This window comes from Megalobrama amblycephala, linkage group LG12 (genome assembly GCF_018812025.1).
Source record: "Megalobrama amblycephala isolate DHTTF-2021 linkage group LG12, ASM1881202v1, whole genome shotgun sequence".
Taxonomy (NCBI): domain Eukaryota; kingdom Metazoa; phylum Chordata; class Actinopteri; order Cypriniformes; family Xenocyprididae; genus Megalobrama; species Megalobrama amblycephala.
Genome location: NC_063055.1, coordinates 37,045,287 through 37,065,461, shown reverse-complemented (window position 1 = coordinate 37,065,461; position 20,175 = coordinate 37,045,287). Strand labels below are relative to the sequence as shown.

Below are 20,175 nucleotides of genomic sequence, written 5' to 3'. Positions count from 1 at the left end.
TTCCCTTTCAATAAAATAAAATAAAAGAAAGTAATTATTATAATTATTATAGTTATTGTAATTATTATAGAAGTTTTTTGTTAATCAATAATCACATGATTTTAATTGCTATTCCCTCAAGAAAGTGTTTCCATAGAATAAGAATAAAATAAAATAAAATAAAAAAGTAAAATAAAACAATAAATAAAATACAATATTGAATTATTTTAGGCTATATTATTCCCTGACGTTTAATTATAATATTAATCAAGATTTCTTGCACAGCAAACAGTCCTAATTTACGTCTACATTACCGTCTGCATTCGCTTTTGTACACCAGTACTGGTAACACTTATTGTTCTCAAGTCAAAACATGATGATTTCTGATAACTCATTTGTGCAGGGACACTGCTGTTTTCCTGCCGCTGTTGTAACTCCGGCCAGCAGGAGGCGCTGAGCGCAGAGGCGCAGAAGGAGTTCACGCGCAGAGTGAGACGCGGCTGCGCTTTCAAACCGCCGCGGTTTGTTGTTTCTCCTCTGGGGCTGGTGTGTGTTAGTTTATCAGTCTCTGGAGTGGAAACCACGACAACAGCACTAACAAACAGGTAATCCGCCTTTAACTTCTTCTAACACATCGAAGAATCAGCTTTAAACCGCTTGCTGTAGCTTAGATCCATGTTTGTTACTGAAGGTAAACATGCTTATATTACAAACATCTATCAGAGGTAGAGATTTGAGGCAGATTTAGCCAGAGACACGCTATTTTGACGCGTGTTTGTATATCGATGTGTGTTCATCCTCCAGCTATGATGATCTGAAGAGTGAAGGAGAATCAGTGACATGTCTTCTGCATCAGGCTGATTTACTGGTGTTTTATTTAGCTGATATTCATTCTTCAAGTAACTTACATTAAATTTATTACACTGAAAGTCTCCCTGGAGTAACCTAAAGTTCTGCACACGGTCATTTAATTATATTTTAGTCCTACAAGATCATTTTCACCCTCACTTTCTTTTGTTTGTTACTGTACCCGTAAGAATTGTGTATGTTAATCAGTCTAATTACATTACTGAGTAATTAATTACTTTAATTTACTTTAATTATTTTTCCCTTGAAAAGTAAAGAAGGGATTACTCTTAATGGTTCTGTAATTTAACTACAGTTACTTCTGATGTAAGGGCATTAAATACTGTATGGAGCAATTCCATATTCAAAATTAAAATCTAACTAATTTTAAAATGTATGTTTTTAATGTAACCTGATCCCCTTAAATTCTTTGGTCATTTTAAGAATAATTTATGCAATAAATAAATACACATTTAAATTTAAACGTCAAATATTTACACAAATAAATAAATAAATAAATATATATATATATATATATATATATATATATATATATATATATATATATATATATGACACAAATATATGTAATATTTAGAAAAAGGTTTTTTTTAAAGCAATGATTTAAAATGTAAGTATGTTATGAAACAAAAATGAAAGTGAACTCTCATATAATAAGTTCAATTAAAGGGTTAGTTCACCCAGAAATGAAAATAATTTTATTTATTACTCACCCTCATGTAGTTCCACACCCGTAAGACCTTCATTCATCTTCAGAACACAAATTAAGATATTTTTGTTGAAATCCGATGGCTCAGTGAGGCCTGCATAGCCAGCAATGACATTTCCTCTCTCAAGATCCATTAATGTACTAAAAACATATTTAAATCAGTTCATGTGAGTACAGTGGTTCAATATTAATATTATAAAGCCACGAGAATATTTTTGGTGCGCCAAAAAAAAAAAAAAAAAAAAACGACTTTTTTCCAGAGCTTTACAAATTGAATCAGTGATTCGGATCTCCTATCAAACGGCTACACTGCTGAAATCACGTGACTTTGGTGCTCCGAATCACTGATTCGATTCGTAAAGCTCAGAAGCAGTGTTTTGAAATCGGCCCATCACTATATTTTTGAAAAGTCGTTATGTTGTTTTTTTGCCGCACCAAAAATATTCTCGTGGCTTTATAATGTTAATATTGAACCACTGTACTCACATGAACTGATTTAAATATGTTTTTAGTACATTAATGGATCTTGAGAGAGGAAATGTCATTGCTGGCTATGGAGGCCTCACTGAGCCATTGGATTTCAACTAAAATATCTTAATTTGTGTTCTGAAGATGAATGAAGGTCTTACGGGTGTGAAACGGCATGAGGGTGAGTAATAAATGACAGAATTTTCATTTTTGGGTGAACTAACCCTTTAAGTGGCCTTTTATTACATGAATACTATCTGCAATTATGAGCTTTTTTTGTTTTAAATATTCCTTTTAAGTGTGAAGTTCAGTCCAAGAGCAGATTCATTCAAGAAAAATCCTTTTTTTTTCTGTTAATGTGCTTTTTCTCTTGCACACCATTGTCATAGTTCATAAATCACCCCTACAGCTTTCAGATACCACACCAGATCTAACATTTTTCCATCATTTTCATCTTGATTTAGGTTGCACGATGCTGGAGCCGGCACAGATCCGTCGGAGAGGCGCTCAGGACTTTGAGGGTTTCTATGATCATGTGTGTGCGTCTCAAGGATCAGCTCCTGTCCGTGCGGTGAAGGCCAGCCTGAGTCGAGGGATGTTAGATTTTAACCCTGATCCCATCAGTCTAGCGGACTGGATGCCCATTCTGTCAGCCCTGGCCATCAACAAACACCTCCAGCATGTCGCCATCAAGAGCTCTTACCTCACCAGCACTGGAGCTCAAAGTTAGTTAAAGGATTAGTTCACTTTCAAAATAAAAATTTCCTGATAATTTACTTACCCCCATGTCATCCAAGATGTTCATGTCTTTCTTTCTTCAGTCGAAAAGAAATGAAGGTTTTTGATGAAAACATTCCAGGATTACTCTCCATATAGTGGACTTCAATGGGAACCAAACAGTTGAAGGTCAAAATTACAATTTCAGTGCAGCTTCAAAGGGATTTAAACGATACCAGACGAGGAATAAGAGTCTTATCTAGAGAAACCATCGCTCATTTTCTTTAAAAATTTTTTAAATGTATATGCTTTATAAACACAAATGATCACATCACAAGTGCTTCCACCAGAACGCGATTCAGTATTCTTCAAAAAGCTTACGCTAAATGTCCTACACCTTCCCTATTAAACTTACAAAAAAAACTGAACTGGCGCCACGTTCGTTCCATAAGTTGAATAAGAAAGTAACTTAAATTGAAATGTTTTAGTTGAGGAAGCTGCCCTGGTGCACTGAAATTCAGTGTAGTGTATCTTGTTATGATTGAGCGTCTTTTTCTTCTCAGGTTCGTACAAGGCTCATAATAAGAAGAAGACTCCTGTGATTCATTCCAAGAATATGACGCTTCAGTTGTGTAAGGCTGTGCAGAAGTGCCTGTGTGAGTCCAGCAGCCTGAAGAGCCTTCATCTGCACGGTTTGCCATTGAGAGAGCGGGATCTCAACGCGCTCACAAAGGTGGAGCTAAATATTTTACTCGCTTTTATTTTTTTATTTTTGTTTCATTTTATTATTATTTAATGTTCTTTTACTTTTTGTAGGACTGGGCGATATGGCAAAAAATATATATATATTTTTTTCAGAACGATTGACCAATTCATTATAATTTTTTTTTTTTTTTTTTTTTTTTTTTTTTTTTTTATGTTTAACTAATCAACATAAAAACGTAACTATAATATGATTCAAGTAACATTCTCTTTATTAACCTTCTGGTTAAAAAAAAAGTTCTATTCCAAATGCAGCACACCTGAAGTGATCAACATGCTGTAAATGTAAAACAAATTACTTATTTGTTAAATATCTTTGTAGAAAATATGCATGAAATGTACGGAAGAGGATTAGGGCCAAGCAATAATAAAAAATAAAACCATCTCGAGATTAAAGTTGTCAAATTTCAAGAAAAAACTCGTTAAATTTCGAGAAAAAAGTCGAGATAAAATGTTGAGAATAAAGTCGTTAAAGTACGAGCACAAATTCATTAAATTATGAGAAAAATGTTGTTAAATTTCGAGAAAAAAGTCGAGATAAAATGTTGAGAATGAAGTCATTAAATTAACGAATTTATTCTCGTAATTTAACAAATTTATTCTCGTAATTTAACGACTTTTTTCTCGTAATTTAACGACTTTATTCTCAACATTTTATCTCAACATTTTTCTTGAAATTTAACGAGTTTTTTCTCGTAATTTAATGACTTTATTCTCGTAATTTAATGACTTTATTCTCGTAATTTAACAACTTTATTCTCAACATTTTATCTCGACTTTTTTCTTGTAATTTAACGAGTTTATTCTCAACATTTTATTTCGACCTTTTTCTCAAAATTTAACGAGTTTTTTTCTCGTAATTTAACGAGTTTATTTTCAACATTTTATTTTGACTTTTTTCTCGAAATTTAACAACTTTAATCTCGAGATGGTTTTATTTTTTTATTATTGCTTGGCCCTAATCCTCTTCCGTAGAAATATGAAGGCAAATGTTGTACAAACTTATCTTAAATCCTATATACTCAGAAATAAGAAATTCTATATATTTCTTGGCCAAAAAGTAATAGCAATAAATAACACCAGTAATAGACTATTATTAACAGCAAATGCTTTGTAAAAACAGAAAATAACAGCACCTTTAGCCTGTCACCATCATGCAAACATGAAATATCAAACACAATATTTCTTTACAGGTTTTTGCATTCCATTGCACTATTTTTCATTATGTTTGGGGGACGTGTTTGGCTGTTGCACACGTGTCTCACGTCTTTTGCAGCGTCTCACTCATGAAACAGCATTGTAAAAATGCGGCGGTCAAGTAAAAAAAAAAAAAAAGGTCAACTCATGTTTAATATCTGCTTTTTCCCAACTGCCTCTGTCTCGTTTTTTTTTTTCAACGTACTAACGCATTTCAGAGTGAACAGCCGCTTAAGAGCAGCGATGTGTTCTACATATATAGAGTGCCACACGAGAGCAGTTAATCACGCGCGCCATCATGTGGTCAGATAATTTTTTTTCTCTTAAAGGTGCCCTAGAATCAAAAATTTAATTTATCTTGGCATAGTTGAATAACAAGAGTTCAGTACATGGAAATACAGTGAGTCTCAAACTCCATTGTTTCCTCCTCCTTATATAAATCTCATTTGTTTAAAAGACCTCCGAAGAACAGGTGAATCTCATCATAACACCGACTGTTACATAACAGTCGGGATCATTAATATGTGCGCCCCCAATATTTGCATATGCCAGCCCATGTTCAAGCATTACACAAGGGCAGCCAGTATTAACATCTGGATCTGTGCACAGCTGAATCATCAGACTAGGTAAGCAAGCAAGGACAATAGCGAAAAATGGCAGATGGAGCAATAATAACTGACATGATTCATGATAACATGATATTTTTTTTTATATTTGTAAATTGTCTTTCTGAATGTTTCGTTAGCATGTTGCTAATGTACTGTTAAATGTGGTTAAAGTTACCATCGTTTATTACTGTATTCACGGAGACAAGAGCCGTCGTTATTTTCATTTTTAAACACTTGCAGTCTGTATAATTCATAAACACAACTTCATTCTTTATAAATCTCTCCAACAGTGTAGCATTAGCCGTTAGCCACGCAGCACTATCAAACTCATTCAGAATCAAATGTAAACATCCAAATAAATACCATACTTACGCGATTAGACGTGTTACATGACGAACACTTTGTAAAGATCCATTTTGAGGGTTATATTAGCTGTGTGAACTTTGTTTATGTCAATGTTTGTTTATGTTGTTTAAGGCAAGCGCGAGCTCCGGGGGAGGGGAGCATGAGATTTAAAGGGGCCGCAGCCTAAATCGGCGCATATTTAATGATGCCCCAAAATAGGCAGTTAAAAAAATGAATAAAAAAAATATATGGGGTATTTTGAGCTGAAACTTCACAGACACATTCAGGGGACACCTTAGACTTATATTACATCTTTTAAAAAGACGTTCTACGGCACCTTTAACGTTTATCATTGCTGTATTGTCAGCATGTCTAATTGCGTTTGCTAACATTTTTATTCAAAATTGTGACTTCTCGATTTTAAAAATAATAAAATCAAGGCAAAACATTAAATTTGAATTAATTGTAAATATCTGAAAAATCGCCCAGCCCTAACTTTTGGATTTATTTATTTTTATTTGCAACATTGTTTGGTTGTACTTCGGCTCTACGTGACTGTGCGGACAATTTTTTTTCCTCATAACTAAAAAAAGAGAGAGAGATTGTCATACTGCTCATAAAACATTAACTATAATTAGGAATACAACCAGTTTAGATGGAAATGATCTCAGGCTGACTAGCTGAAGAAGTTACTGTATCTTTACCCATTAATAGACACGTTACTTCCTTGAAAATAAATACCAGCACAGCGCTAAAACAACCATAATGAAATGAGCTTCACAATAGATAATGCTTTACAATGAACTCTGTTAGAGAGCTACATGTGACAATTAATCTGTTCAATGAAATACTTTACTCACCTGTTGAGTAATAAAACCGCCATCATTTACAACACTTATAACATTTTAAATCCCTCAGTTCTCGTCATCTCGGAAAAGCCGAGCTAATGTTGATTCTTGTTTTATTACGATCTCTGTCTCGTTCTCTCTCCTCTGTTTGGTGTTTTTTTTTTTTTAAATGAGTGATTCTCTGGAGGTTGGAGATTTAGCTGCTCCATGTCAACCTTTCTCACTTGTTGTGACAATTAACCTCTGCCGGACCGGACACGCACCAAAGTAGATGGAGAAACTTTTCTCTATTTATGGATATGACGTGCATGGGCGAGTAACACATGGAAGATTTTGGAATAAGGATTGATATATATTGACTCATTTAAAAAATTTTACATTTTGAACAAAAAAAAAGTTACATAGTGTACCTTTTTTTTCATATTTAATTATATAATTTTTTCATTTATCGTTTGAAAATGTTCAAATAACGTTCTAATTTCTGTTTAGGGTTTAGCTAAGAGTGTGTCATTGGAGCATCTCTCTTTAGCACACTGTCCGATCGCAGATCAAGGTTTGGAAGGTGAGCTGAAGTTTTGATTCTGCCCGTCAGACATTTTAATGCTTTGTGGAAATCAGGATTTATGTCACTCACAGAGCTGGAGTCCAAATTACGTGACAAAAGTTGTCGTTAGAAACGTGATTTTCACATTGAATTGAATAGTATAATATTGTACCATATTGATATAAAAATACAAAGAGAACGAAAATATATTCTTTGTCATCAACATAAGGTGCATTAAATATTACATTACATCAGGGTTTCCCAGACTGTGAGTTTTGAGTTTAATGAAAAGCTAATAATTAAATCGTACAAATTGAAAATTAAAATAAATAATTGTTATAAATAAATGTTTGAAAGACAGAAGACGGCAATACATGGGTAAATGACTTACTGTTGTATAAACATTCTGTTTATATGAATTGAATTGAAAATATTTTTGTTGTTATATTGTTCTGTCATTCAGTCATTTGTCAGAGTGTGAAATATTCATCAACGATTAAGACTGTGGATTTCACTTCCTGTAACATTACCTGGCAAGGAGCGGAGCATATGGCAAACATCATTAAGGTACAAGTCAACGTTTATTAGTATAATTCATTCCTGGAAATTCTTGGAAACGAATTCATGAGTTTGATCCGCTGTTCAGCACCAGGCCGTGAGGCGGCACAGTACGGCGTGGGTGGAGACTCTGCGCTACAGGAGGGCGGAGTTTGAAGCCATGAGCGGACTGCGCAGAGTTACCCTGAACGACAACATTCTGATCGGAGACAGAGGAGTGACGGCACTCGCCCGTGAGCTCACAGAGGACCTGTGGGTCAAAGGTTCGAGAACTCATTCTTCAACACGGAGGCATATACATTTCACTAGCACATGTACACCCACATTTCACCTTATATTCCCCTAGCGGTGGACCTGCAGCGCTGTGGCATCTCTAATGAAGGAGCTCAAGTTCTAGAGCAGATGCTTCAGTCCAATTCCACTCTGTGTGTGCTTGACATCCGGAGAAACCCGCTGATCGGTAACTGATCCAAAACTTTGGGGTTTGGAGTCAGGAAGATATGTTTCTGAAAGAAGTCTCGGTAACACTTTCTATGAAGACCATGCTTATAATGATTTATAGCCACATTTATACTTATTTATAAGTAAGTATTACTATTCTATAAATATATTTATAAAGACTCATTAAGATTTATACTGCATTATAAGAAGTTATGGATACATTTATATTATTTTTATAATTACTTATATAAGCCATGCATTTGCTTTTTCAATGTGCATGCTCATAAGCCTTTATATATTTATAAATGATCACAAAATAGTTCCAGAGACACTTGTTTGCTGTATCAACTAGTTATTAGATTATGTCTTAAATGGCTAAAGTTTGCATTAGAGGTGATGAATGGTAATTTTGATTTGTTAAAATCTATATCTCCTCAGCCATTTGCATGGTATTGCTTATAGCAGTTTGGAATTATACTTTAAAAATATTGTTGCAGTGTTTTGCTAGTATGTAACGTTAAAAAAAGATACTTTTTTTTTCAACTGTTTGCATTAATGATTTCCGTTTTTTTTATTTCATTACAGGAATTGTTTATTAGTTACATTTACAAGTAAGCTTAAAATGTAAAATGAGCAAATATTTGTGATTTCTTAACATTTGATTTAGGAAAATTGCATCCTGTGGTTTCACTTTACTTAAAGACAACAATGATTCATTTATAGAGATTAGTAACTGTTATTACTCACAATAAGTATTTATAAGAACAACACGGCTATTAATAACAATATATTCACTAATTTGACAAATATGAATAAGTCATTTTAACTATAATATAACATTATAGCAATGCAAGCTGCATCTTTATAAATACATTCATGGAACCATACAACGGGCTAATTAATACTTATAAATCAGTTTAATGAATTATGAACGTGCATTGAAAAGGAAAATGCATGACTTATAAGAAATTATAAAAATAATATAAATGTAACTATAACTGTTCTTATAATTTGGTATAGGTCTTAATAAGTCTTTATAAATATGCTTATAAAATACTAATACTTGCTTATAAATAAGTATAAATGGAGCTATAATTCATTATAAGCATGGTCTTCATAGAAAGTGTCTCTTCTGCTCAACAAGGCTGCATTTATTTGATCAAAAATACAATAATATTGTGAAATATTATTACAATTTAAAATAACTGTATTTGAATATTCTTAAAGGAATGGTTCACCCAAAAATGAAAATTATCACACAATTTATGTCATATGTTGGGTCAGAGATCACCCGTGAACACACGTTATAAAATATTAGTTAGTTGTTATAGCCAGTTATTATATTTTATAAAGTTTTAAATAAGTTTTAAGTAATTTTTCTTACGAAAACCCATCGCTTCACTCCAGAAGGAATTTATTAACCCCCTGGAGCCGTATGGATTACTTTTATGATGGATGGATGTGCTTTTTGCAGCTTCAAAAACTCAGATGCAATGCCATTACAAAGCTGGGAAGAGCCAGAATATTATTTAATATAACTCTGATTGTATTCATCTGAAAGAAGATAGTCATATACACCTAGGATGGCTTGAGGGTGAGTAAATCATGGGATCATTTATTTTATTTATTTATTTTTTGGGGTGAACTATTCTTTTAAAAAATTTTTTTTTTTTTTATGATGGCAAAGCTATATTTTCAGCATCATTACTGCAGTCTTCAGTGTCACATGATCCTTCAGATTATTATCAATGTTGAAAACAGTCGCACTGCTTAATATTTTGGTGGAAATTGAGATACATGTAAAATGGATTGTGAATGCAGTTGTATGTTGACTTTAATATTAATATTACTAATGGACAAAATGTTAATGGCATCTCATGATGATCTTTGATCAGCACTTGCATTTGTTTCCACCTGGTATTAAGATGCGTTTTGGTTGATCGGATCACAAGTGGATGATACTAAATCCAGGTGTGAACGAGGTGTAAAAATTTTTTGAGCTTGCCCACTTTTGACCACTTCCAGGGCTAGTGGAAAACGCATTCGACCGGATTGCTCATGTGGTCGAATGTGTTCGAACAGCCACAAAAAACATTATGGGAAGCACACTAGCCAGACGGGATTCAATCTTTGTCGGCTGAAGACCCAAACACATCTTGATACCAGGTGGAAACAGGGCCTGAGACAACAACTCCAAATCATGTTCACATCACTTTGTCAACTCTTTCCTTTTCTTTTAGATAATAATGTGGTGAAGTCAGTGCTTAAAAAAGTTCTCATGAACACCAAAAGCCATGACTCGCAGGTCTGAAAACTTTTGCGTCTTTAAATGTTTTAGATTATTAGATATTAATTGAATCTGTTGTTTCTTGATTAAAATGTAATGGATATTGACAAATGTTGTGCTGTGCTCATACTGTCAATGTGTTGTGTTTCAGTATCTTTGGCTTAAACCTCCTTCTTCTAAAGACACGGTTGATCAATCACGGCAGTTGAGGAGGAGGAACGCGGGGAAAGCTTCATATCGAATCGGTATCTGCAGTGTTTCGGCTTGTTTTTTCTAGCGGTGAGATGTTTATGTATGTTTCACTGGACTGTTTCCTGTCATTTTCTGCAGGATCTCGCCGGTCCTCATCAGTAAGCTCTGTGTGGAGGCCTCCTCGGCCCGGGTCAGTGGGGTACGTCCCATGGCGCACTGCTGCACGGGCGGGCTTACAGAGGTGAGCGCTGATATCAGTCTCAGGATAGATTTCAGAACTAAAGTGTTACCTCACAGAATTCATCTAGATCTGCTTTTCCATTCAAGTCAATAAGATACATGAGCATGTCTCTCTTTGTCGATCTATAAAGAGGTGCATCACAGGCTGATGGAGCGACAGACCAGAGATTTCAAGTAAGGGCTGTTTTGTGATTTTGTGCTCTCTAGTTGTGTTATTGTTGATGTGGAATGCATCGAGGTTGATGATGGTTTTCTTCATCAGAACGCCACCTCTGTGAGGGTAACCGTGGAGACGGAGTCCGAGTCCGAGGAGGTGGATGATGCACATGTACCGAGTCCTCAGGAGAAAATCACAAGCTACCAGTTCAGAAGACTGCAGACGGAGAACAGCCGATTACAGGTCACACAGTGACAGGAAAATGATTAGAACTAAATGTCACTTTAGTTAGGAGAGTATTCAGAGAGGTGACATGGACATATATTAAAGGTCAATAGTTTGAAATGATGTTTTTGAAAGTTTTGAAAGTCTCTTCTGCTCACATTTATATGATGAATATATGATGAAAAATACAGTGAAACAGTCATTTTGTGAAGTATTGTTACAATTTCAAACAGCTGTGAAAACTCTTAACATTTGAATATATGTTAAAATGTAATTTATTTCTGAATTTTCAGCATCATTACTCCAGTCTTCTGTGTCACATGATCCTTCAGAAATCATTCTAATATGCTGATATCTCACTAATTTGTTATCAATTATTATTGCCGCTGAAATATTAATAATGATTATCAATGTTGAAAACATGAAATGTTTGACATAACATCATAACATTCTCATAAAATAGAAATCGTTTTGAAATAGTAACATTTATAAATGTGTTTACTGTCACTTTTGATCAATTTAATATGTGAAGTAATAATTTCTTTAAAAAAAAAAAATCTTACTGACCTTAAATTTTTGAATGGTAGTGTATAACATTTTCCAAAAACTATTAAGCAGCAACTGTTGAATTTACAACAACACTGATAATAATCAGAAATGTTTCTTGAGCAGCAAATCAGCATATTAGAATGATTTCTGAAGGATCATGTGACACTGAAGACTGGAGTAATGATGCTGAAAATTCAGCTTTGATCACAGGATATAAATTACATTTTACAAGATATTAAAGTCCCCCTGCAGTCAATAATTTAATCCCTTAAAACTCATCTTTGACACATTTAAAAATGTTTTCCTGTGAAAAAAAACTTCTTAAAATAGCTTAAATGTAACTCTACACCGTTGCTTCATTTAGTATAGCGGATCTATGAATATGCTAATTAGCCCCGCCTCCACTCACCAGCTCAGATCCATTCGGTCAAATTTACTGATGTAAACACTGCACAATGGTATCGCTTTTTACAATGTTGGACACATACCGGTAATTAATATGATTAGCCTTTTGCTTGACTATGTTATCAAACAGCTGATAATGTGTTGCTAACTTGCTAATGTTACACAAACCATGTTCCTGCTCGCGAGTCAGTCAGCTGACTCAGAACGTCAGTGGAGAAAGACATATAGTTCATCATAACATCGTAATATACATCATACACATAATTCACCAGCTATATTGCTAAATGTAGGCTGCACGATTTTTCATATCAACAAAAAAATATATGTGGCTTCTCTTGAGACTCCTGCTTCAGAGCGGTCATAGTTAATGATATGCTAAAGCCCGCCTGCTCATTGACGTGATTGGTTGCAAGACAAACCATGTTTTTTCACTGCAGTTTTAAAGATAAAATACTCAGCAGTGGTGTTGACTTATGAATTTGCATGTGTTTTGCATATTAAAAACACCACATAGACATATAAACATTAAAAACTTGATTTTCACCACAGGGGGACTTTAAAATAGAAAACGGCTATTTTAAATGGTAATAATATTTCACATTATTACAGTTTTTACTGTGTTTATGATCAAATAAGTTCAGCCTTGGTGAGCATAAGAGACTTCTTTCAAAAACATTTAAAAAAAATATTCATTATTCCCAGAATGTTTAGAAAATAAACTCTTTTCAGACTTTATGCATACATGCGTCACATTCTTTTTCCTCAATTTTTCAGTCGTATCTCATATTTCATCTCAAGCTAGTCGCTCACACTGTTGGGAAATGAATACACTAACTTCAGAAAAATAAAAACAAAGCTAAATTGTTCAGTGGGAAATGACTGGGACGTCAATTTAAACATTTTTTTTCCATGCAATATGTATTGAAATGGCTTATTCATTTTATGTCCTTCTGTTTAGATTTAGTCATAAATATGTAATCATGTTATAGTTATTGTTTCTATGGTTAACTTTCATAGTTTGAAGACTGAAAGTGTGGGACAAGTGCTCCTAAAAAGAAATGCAAGCGTAGAGCCCTGAAAAATGATAATAATTAAACTTTTCTTTTCTTTTTATTATTCTCCTTAATTATTACGACTTCCAAATTGGAATAAAAATGCAAAATGACCAATTTTCAATACTGCTCAAAAGTTTTATGTTTTTAAAAGAAGTCTCATGTTCACCATGGCTGCATTTATTTTATATAAATACAGTAAAAACTTTGAAATATTATAACAATCTAAAGTAACTGTTTTTATGAATATATTGTAAAATGTAATTTATTCCAATGATCAAAGCTGAATTTTCAAAAGCACCCTATATGTACTCTACAGCGGGGCTTGGTTTTGATCTTTTGTTATCTAATGTAATGACATTCTTACACTTTTAAGTGTGGCTTAAATGTACAGTTACATATATTTGGTGCGACTGTATTCATAAAGGATATTGTGGTGCACTTCCTCCCCTCACCCACAGGTGGAGCTAGAAGAGTGTCGGCTGAGGCTGGCAGAGGAGAGGAACACCAGACTGAAAACCAACTCTCGTCTGGTGGAGGTACACGTATTCCCAGTTATTCTGTTGGTAAAATGAATAGTAACGTGTCAGAAAGTAATGTTAACATGTCTCTTCCTGTAGCTGGAATTGGAGAACGAGCGTTTGCGCAGTCTGAATCAATCCCTGTCTGAAGCCCATCTCAACTCCTCTGTTCTAGAGGATGAACATGTGCTGGAAAGCATCGAATCCTCCTTCCACAAATTCCACGCCTTCCTAGACCTGCTGAAAGATGCTGGGTCTGTCTGATCTGTTAGCAGATATTTCATATATCTACTGAATGAGTGATGCAAGTTTTGTGCCTTTTTTTTTCTTCAGAAGTCTTGATGCCAGATTATTATTATTTTTAATATTTAAAGATTTAGCTGTGATTAATTGGGAATTTCTTGATTCCTGTTAGGCTGGGCCGGTTTGCGTCTATGGCTGGAATAGACCAATCAGACTTTGGGGTTCTTGGGCATCCTCAGCTCTCCTCAACAGAGAGGACACACTTCAGCCGAGAGAACCAGAGAAACCAGGAGAGGAGGGAGAGTTCAGCCGTGAGTAGACATAAGAGAACAAGACACATTCAAAAATGATTTGATAAAGATAAATATTTATTTTCTACCATTCAAAAGTTTGGGTGTCAGTAAGACTTTTTTGAAAGAAATTAATATATTTAAGTAATAATTCAGCAAGGATGCATTAAATTGATCATAACTTACAGTAACGACATTACAAATGTTACAGAAGTTTTCTATTTCAAATAATTGCTGTTCTTTCTATTCATTAAAGGGGACCTATTATGCCCCATTTTACAAGATGTAAAATAAGTCTCTGATGTCCCCAGTGTGTATGTGAAGTTTTAGCTCAACATACCACACAGATCATTTTTATAGCATGTTAAAATGGCCACTTTTTAGGGTTGAGCAGAAACGCGCCGTTTTAGTGTGTGTCCCTTTAAATGCAAATGACCTGCTGTTCTTGGCCTAAGAGGGCGGAGCTTCAAGAGCTGATTCTCCGGTGTCAGGATTTAGTCAGGACGCACTATAATGTCAGAAACTGCGAACATATGCTGCATGGAGATAGAACAGGTATAGTTTATTTCAATAACGGTTATAACTTATGTTGTCTTGTTTTTATCCACTATATTAGTACAAGCCTGTTGTACTGCACCCCGTTCAACTTTACCGATGAGTTTTATAACGTTTATTGTACTTCACACAAGATGTAGCGTCTGTTTTCACTCTAGAAAATCACTGTAAGAGTTTAATAAAACACAGTGCATGTGTGCATTAAAATATTATCCATAAACTCTCTCTCTCTCCCTTGCATTATCATCAGCATACACAGTGAAGTACACAGAAACACTCGTTACAACTAACAGTAAACGAATATATAAAGACCTTATGCCTTTTCGGGTGGTGCTTAATAAACTTGTAAACTTTATATCTGTAAATCAACTCTGATGAACGGTAATAAAGTGCTCTCAACTTCATTACTGCTGTATCCAGTATCACTCTGGAGACTGTAATCTGGATCACGAACAGTTTTCTGGTCTATCCTTGAGTAACAACTTTTTAGCACAACCTCTGTTTTGTATTTTTCCTTTGTATTGACCCTCATTCACAAAGTCCAGTGTGAAATGATTCACGTAGACATAAATGAATTTCGGTAGAGTTGAGGGAGCATTTTCTTAGAAACAAAATTAATCCATCTTGTCTTCAGCGGCTCAGATTTCAGGAGTAAATGGAGAGAGCTCTGTGGATTAATCCATCCAGCTACAGAACACCTAAAACGCTTGAGAGACAATCTCGTCAGTGCAGCAGTGGTGGACTGTGAACTCACTGTGAACTCGCTCAGGGCGGTTCTATGTTCAAACGTCAGTGTCTGTCAACATTCGTGGGCGGGGCCTGTGGCTAATGTGACGTCACACTGCCAGCGATCTGGAAACGGCTTGTTCTGAGACACTTATTATGATTTATGGGGATTAAAAAAAAGGAGTGGGTGGATTTTTATCATTATAGGGTGGTTGTGTTCACACACTGCCAACACACATTTATAGCCAAACACCATGCAAAAGTGAATTTTGCATAATAGTTCCCCTTTAAGGATCATATTTTGTTTCCACAAAATATGTAACCATTTCAGTCATAAATCATGGTTTCCACAAACATATTAAGCAGTACATCTGTTTTCAACATTGATAATAATCAGAAATGTTTCTTGATCATCAAACCATTAGAATGATTTCTGAAGGATCATGTGACACTGAAGACTGGAGTAATGATGCTGAAAATTCAGCTTTGAATAAATTATATTTTATAATATATTTTCACATAGAAAACAGCTTCTTTAGATTGTAATAATATTTCATTGTGTTTACTGTATTTTTATTTTAAACACATGCCAACCCCAAACTTTTGAGCGGTAGTGTAAATTGATTATTTTGTATTTTTATTCCCATTTGGAAGTCCTAACAAATGAGAATCAAAAAAAAAGAAAAAAAAAGAAAAAATCATTAATCATACTTGGAAGGTAATCTTACTGACCCCAAACTTTTGAATGCTAGTGTATTTATTGTTTTATTTATAACATTATTATTATTATTATTATTATTATTCCTCTAATCTTCACACAGATGGCAGAGATCCCTCAACCTGAATCAAGGACCCATTCAGAACCTCATTTTAATGCTGAAGACATTCCCCAGCCTCATTCCCAACAGGAAGTGCCTCTAATTCCAGTCAGCTTGTGTGGTGCCTCCCAGACGTTACAGGAGCCGCTTGAGTTTGAGGCCCCGGAGCAGAGCCGACAGTCCTCGGACCCCTCGAGCCATCAGGGAGCCAGTGGAGGCTCTCGCTCAGGAAGTTCAGTCAGCAGTGTCAGTCTTCAGTCCAAAGACTCAAAGTCCTCTCGGGCGAACGGATCGGTGTGCTCGGCTCTGAACTCCAGAGCCTCTAGTCTGTCTCCGTTGGGTTCAGGCAGACAGAGCGCTTCAGGAAGCCAGAGAGGTGCTGCTGGACTGGTTGGGTTCTAGCTGGAGAGAGCTTGGCTAACGTAAAGACGTTTAAATGTTTGTTACTGCTGTCATCTCCACCTGTCCGGTATATATTGAGACTGTGAACCACCTGTTCTAATCCTGTTATATGTCTGTTTGAAAAGTTGCTGTGCTTCATGACATTCTAGGTTCAGGATGTGGTTTATTCACAGATATTAATGTTGTTTAGTTTTATAGACTGAAGTTTTATTTATAGAATATATTTGCAGTTTAATGACACTAACGTTATTATATTAGACTTTTTGCTAAATTGATTGATATTTGTGATTGATGAAAACAGTGAAATCAAATTTGCCACCTGCTAATTGTCATGTTTTTTTCCATGAATAATTTTTCATTTGAAAATAAACCCGTTTTTGTACATACTGTATGACCTGCGTCGTGTATCACCTTGCTGTTTGCAATTTTCTTTAGTCTTTTCTGATTTAGAAACTTTATATTATATTATATTATATTATATTATATTATATTATATTATATTATATTATATTATATTATATACACACACACACACACACACACACACACATAGAGTATCTCACAGAAGTGAGTACACCCCTCACATTTTTGTAAATATTTTATTATATCTTGTCATGTGACAACACTGAAGAAATGACACTTTGCTACAATGTAAAGTAGTGAGTGTACAGCTTGTATAACAGTGTAAATTTGCTGTCCCCTCAAAATAACTCAACACACAGCCATTAATGTCTAAACCGCTGGACACAATAGTGAGTACACCCCTAAGTGAAAATGTCCAAATTGGGCCCAATTAACCATTTTCTCTCCCCGGTGTCATGTGACTTGTTAGTGTTACAAGGTCTCAGGTGTGACTGGGGAGCAGGTGTGTTAAATTTGGTGTTATCGCTCTCACTCTCTCATACTGGTCACTGGAAGTTCAACATGGCACCTCATGGCAAAGAACTCTCTGAGGATCTGAAAAAAAGAATTGTTGCTCTACATAAAGATGGTGTAGGCTACAAGAGAAGAAGACCAAGACGCTGAAACAGCTGTAGCATGGTGGCCAAGACCGTACAGCGGTTTAACAGGACAGGTTCCACTCAGAACAGGACTCGCCATGGTCGACCAAAGAAGTTGAGTGCATGTGCTCAGCATATTATCCAGAGATTGTGTTTGGGAAATAGACGTATGAGTGCTGCCAGCATAGGTTGAAGGGGTGGGGGGGTCAGCCTGTCAGTGCTCAGACCATACGCCGCACACTGCATCAAATTGATCTGCATTGCTGTCGTCCCAGAAGGAAGCCTCTTCTAAAGATGATGCACAAGAAAGCCCACAAACAGTTTGCTGAAGACAAGCAGACTAAGGACATGGATTACTGTCCTGTGGTCTGATGAGACCAAGATAAACTTGTTTGGTTCAGATGGTGTCAAGTGTGTGTGTCAGCAACCAGGTGAGGAATACAAAGACAAGTGTGTCTTGCCTACAGTCAAGCATGGTGGTGGGAGTGTCATGGTTTGGGGCTGCATGAGTGCTGCCGGCACTGGGGAGCTACAGTTCATTGAGGGAACCATGAATGCCAACATGTACTGTAACATACTGAATGATGATCCAACATATTGGATTCCAACATAACGACCCAAAACACAACTCCAAGACGACCACTGCCTTACTAAAGAAACTGAGGGTAAAGGTGATGGACTGGCCAAACCCTATTGAGCATCTGTGGGGCATCCTCAAATGGAAGGTGGAGGAGCGCAAGGTCTCTAACATCCACCAGCTCCGTGATGTCGTCATGGAGGAGTGGAAGAGGACTCCATTTTCACTTAGGGGTGTACTCACTTTTGTGTCCAGCGGTTTAGACATTAATGGCTGTGTGTTGAGTTATTTTGAGGGGACAGCAAATTTACACTGTTATACAAGCTGTACACTCACTACTTTACATTGTAGCAAAGTGTCATTTCTTCAGTGTTGTCACATGAAAAGATAAAATATTTACAAAAATGTGAGGGGTGTACTCACTTCTGTGAGATATAGTGTGTATGTGTGTGTGCGTATATATAATATACTTGTGTATTGATAAAACAGATAAAAACTAATGCTAGTTATTTTAAAATTATTCTTGATTCTGAATCCACTAATGATTATTATTAGATAAATATTCTAAGTAGTGTGACGTAAACAATTACAATTAGTTATTTGACAAACCATTAATAGTTGTGTTGCAACATATTTTTTTTAACTTGTTAGCCCCTGTACTCATGCACTTTTACAGTCTTTGCATTTTTGTGTGGCCCGAGTTTCAACAAATATATCAAGATTCAAGGTAAAATCTGTTGAAAACCTGATTTTCAAAACCTTGAAAATCTGTTGTCAGATCTCAGATTTGATTGTGCCGTTTCTCAATCAGTTGTTCAAGAGAGATTCAGTAAATGTCTGCATTTTTAAAAAAGATTTTTAATTTAATTTTTTTGTTTTGTTTATTTTAACCATATTCAAACAGTATCATAGCTATTAAACCATTTCTTGTCATGATTTTAAATCTGTATTTAACCGCAGAATGATTTCAAAGTAAAAAGAGGTGCTAAAGTCCGATTGTGTTTTAAAATTAAATTATTATAATCTTAATTCAAGTGAAGGATTTTGAAAATCTGACAGTATTCAGAGGGTTAACCCTGCCTGGTTTAAATGTTTAAAAATGATTAATAGTTTTAGAAAAGTAATCAAATGTAATCAGTTGCATTACTTTAATAAAGTAATTAAAATAGTTACACTACTTATTACATCTTAAATATGGTAACCTGTAATCTGTAACCTTTTACATTTCAGAGTAACCTTCCCAACACTATAATCAGACATTTGAGAAGCAGCACACATAAAGACAAAACTGAGATCCGGACACGCCATTGGCTGCTTTCAGCTGTGCGTGCACGCACTCGTCCAATCGGAGCGCGCGACACTGACTTCAGCGACTCTCCTCCGAGCAGAAGATCATGCGTGCAGCTGGTGAGCAAGAGTTCTCCATCAAAACAACATACACGCGAACACAACACACAACTTTGCAGCCGAACTCACTTCTTAAATATCATACATTCCTGAAGTATTCGGAAAATTATGCTTTAAATAGAAACGCAGCAGCTTTGTAAGGTCAGCTGTGCTTCTGCTGCTAGCATTGTTAGCATGTTGTTGTTATTGAATGGGGTTCATAAACAGAGACAGCGCGGTGATAACAATAACCCAAACAATGTATTCAACACCGCCGTTTACTGATGTTTACGAAGCTTGTGAACGATTAACTTAAGGTTCCTCTGTTTGTTTATCAAGCTAACAACGAAATATCATACAATGTGTGTGTGTAAAAGCAGGGAAAAGATGCCCCCTCAAGAACAATGAGCGTTTGTTGGCATGTTATTGAGAGTTTAGCATGTACAACAACATACTGTCTGGAGAAATGGAAACAGTGATCAGTGTGGTTGTTACAGTACAGCATT

At 35.4% G+C, this 20,175-nt stretch overlaps 2 protein-coding genes across 8 annotated transcripts in view; both read left to right on the top strand.

Annotated features, from left to right (window-relative positions):
• Positions 1-420: 420 nt before the first annotated feature.
• cep78 (centrosomal protein 78) lies at positions 421-17,096 on the top strand. Its single transcript, XM_048210965.1, has 16 exons — positions 421-584; positions 2,488-2,748; positions 3,304-3,473; positions 6,990-7,062; positions 7,508-7,611; positions 7,691-7,865; positions 7,949-8,062; positions 10,284-10,348; positions 10,482-10,575; positions 10,661-10,763; positions 10,894-10,936; positions 11,025-11,162; positions 13,612-13,689; positions 13,771-13,925; positions 14,087-14,225; positions 16,307-17,096. Exons 2-16 carry the CDS (start codon positions 2,496-2,498, stop codon positions 16,703-16,705), a joined length of 2,103 nt encoding a protein of 700 aa, XP_048066922.1. The 5' UTR covers positions 421-584; positions 2,488-2,495; the 3' UTR covers positions 16,706-17,096.
• A 2,481-nt stretch (positions 17,097-19,577) lies between these two features.
• Positions 19,578-20,175, top strand: part of cabin1 (calcineurin binding protein 1) — a 127,030-nt gene continuing 126,432 nt past the window's right edge. For 5 of the 7 annotated variants that reach the window (XM_048210955.1, XM_048210956.1, XM_048210953.1 and 2 more), the window contains exon 1: positions 19,578-19,690. The gene's annotated coding sequence lies outside the window, so the exon portion shown is untranslated. Of the gene's footprint in view, positions 19,691-19,742; positions 19,832-19,972 lie in introns of those variants that run through there. The other 2 variants (XM_048210952.1, XM_048210951.1) reach the window with 2 other exon arrangements.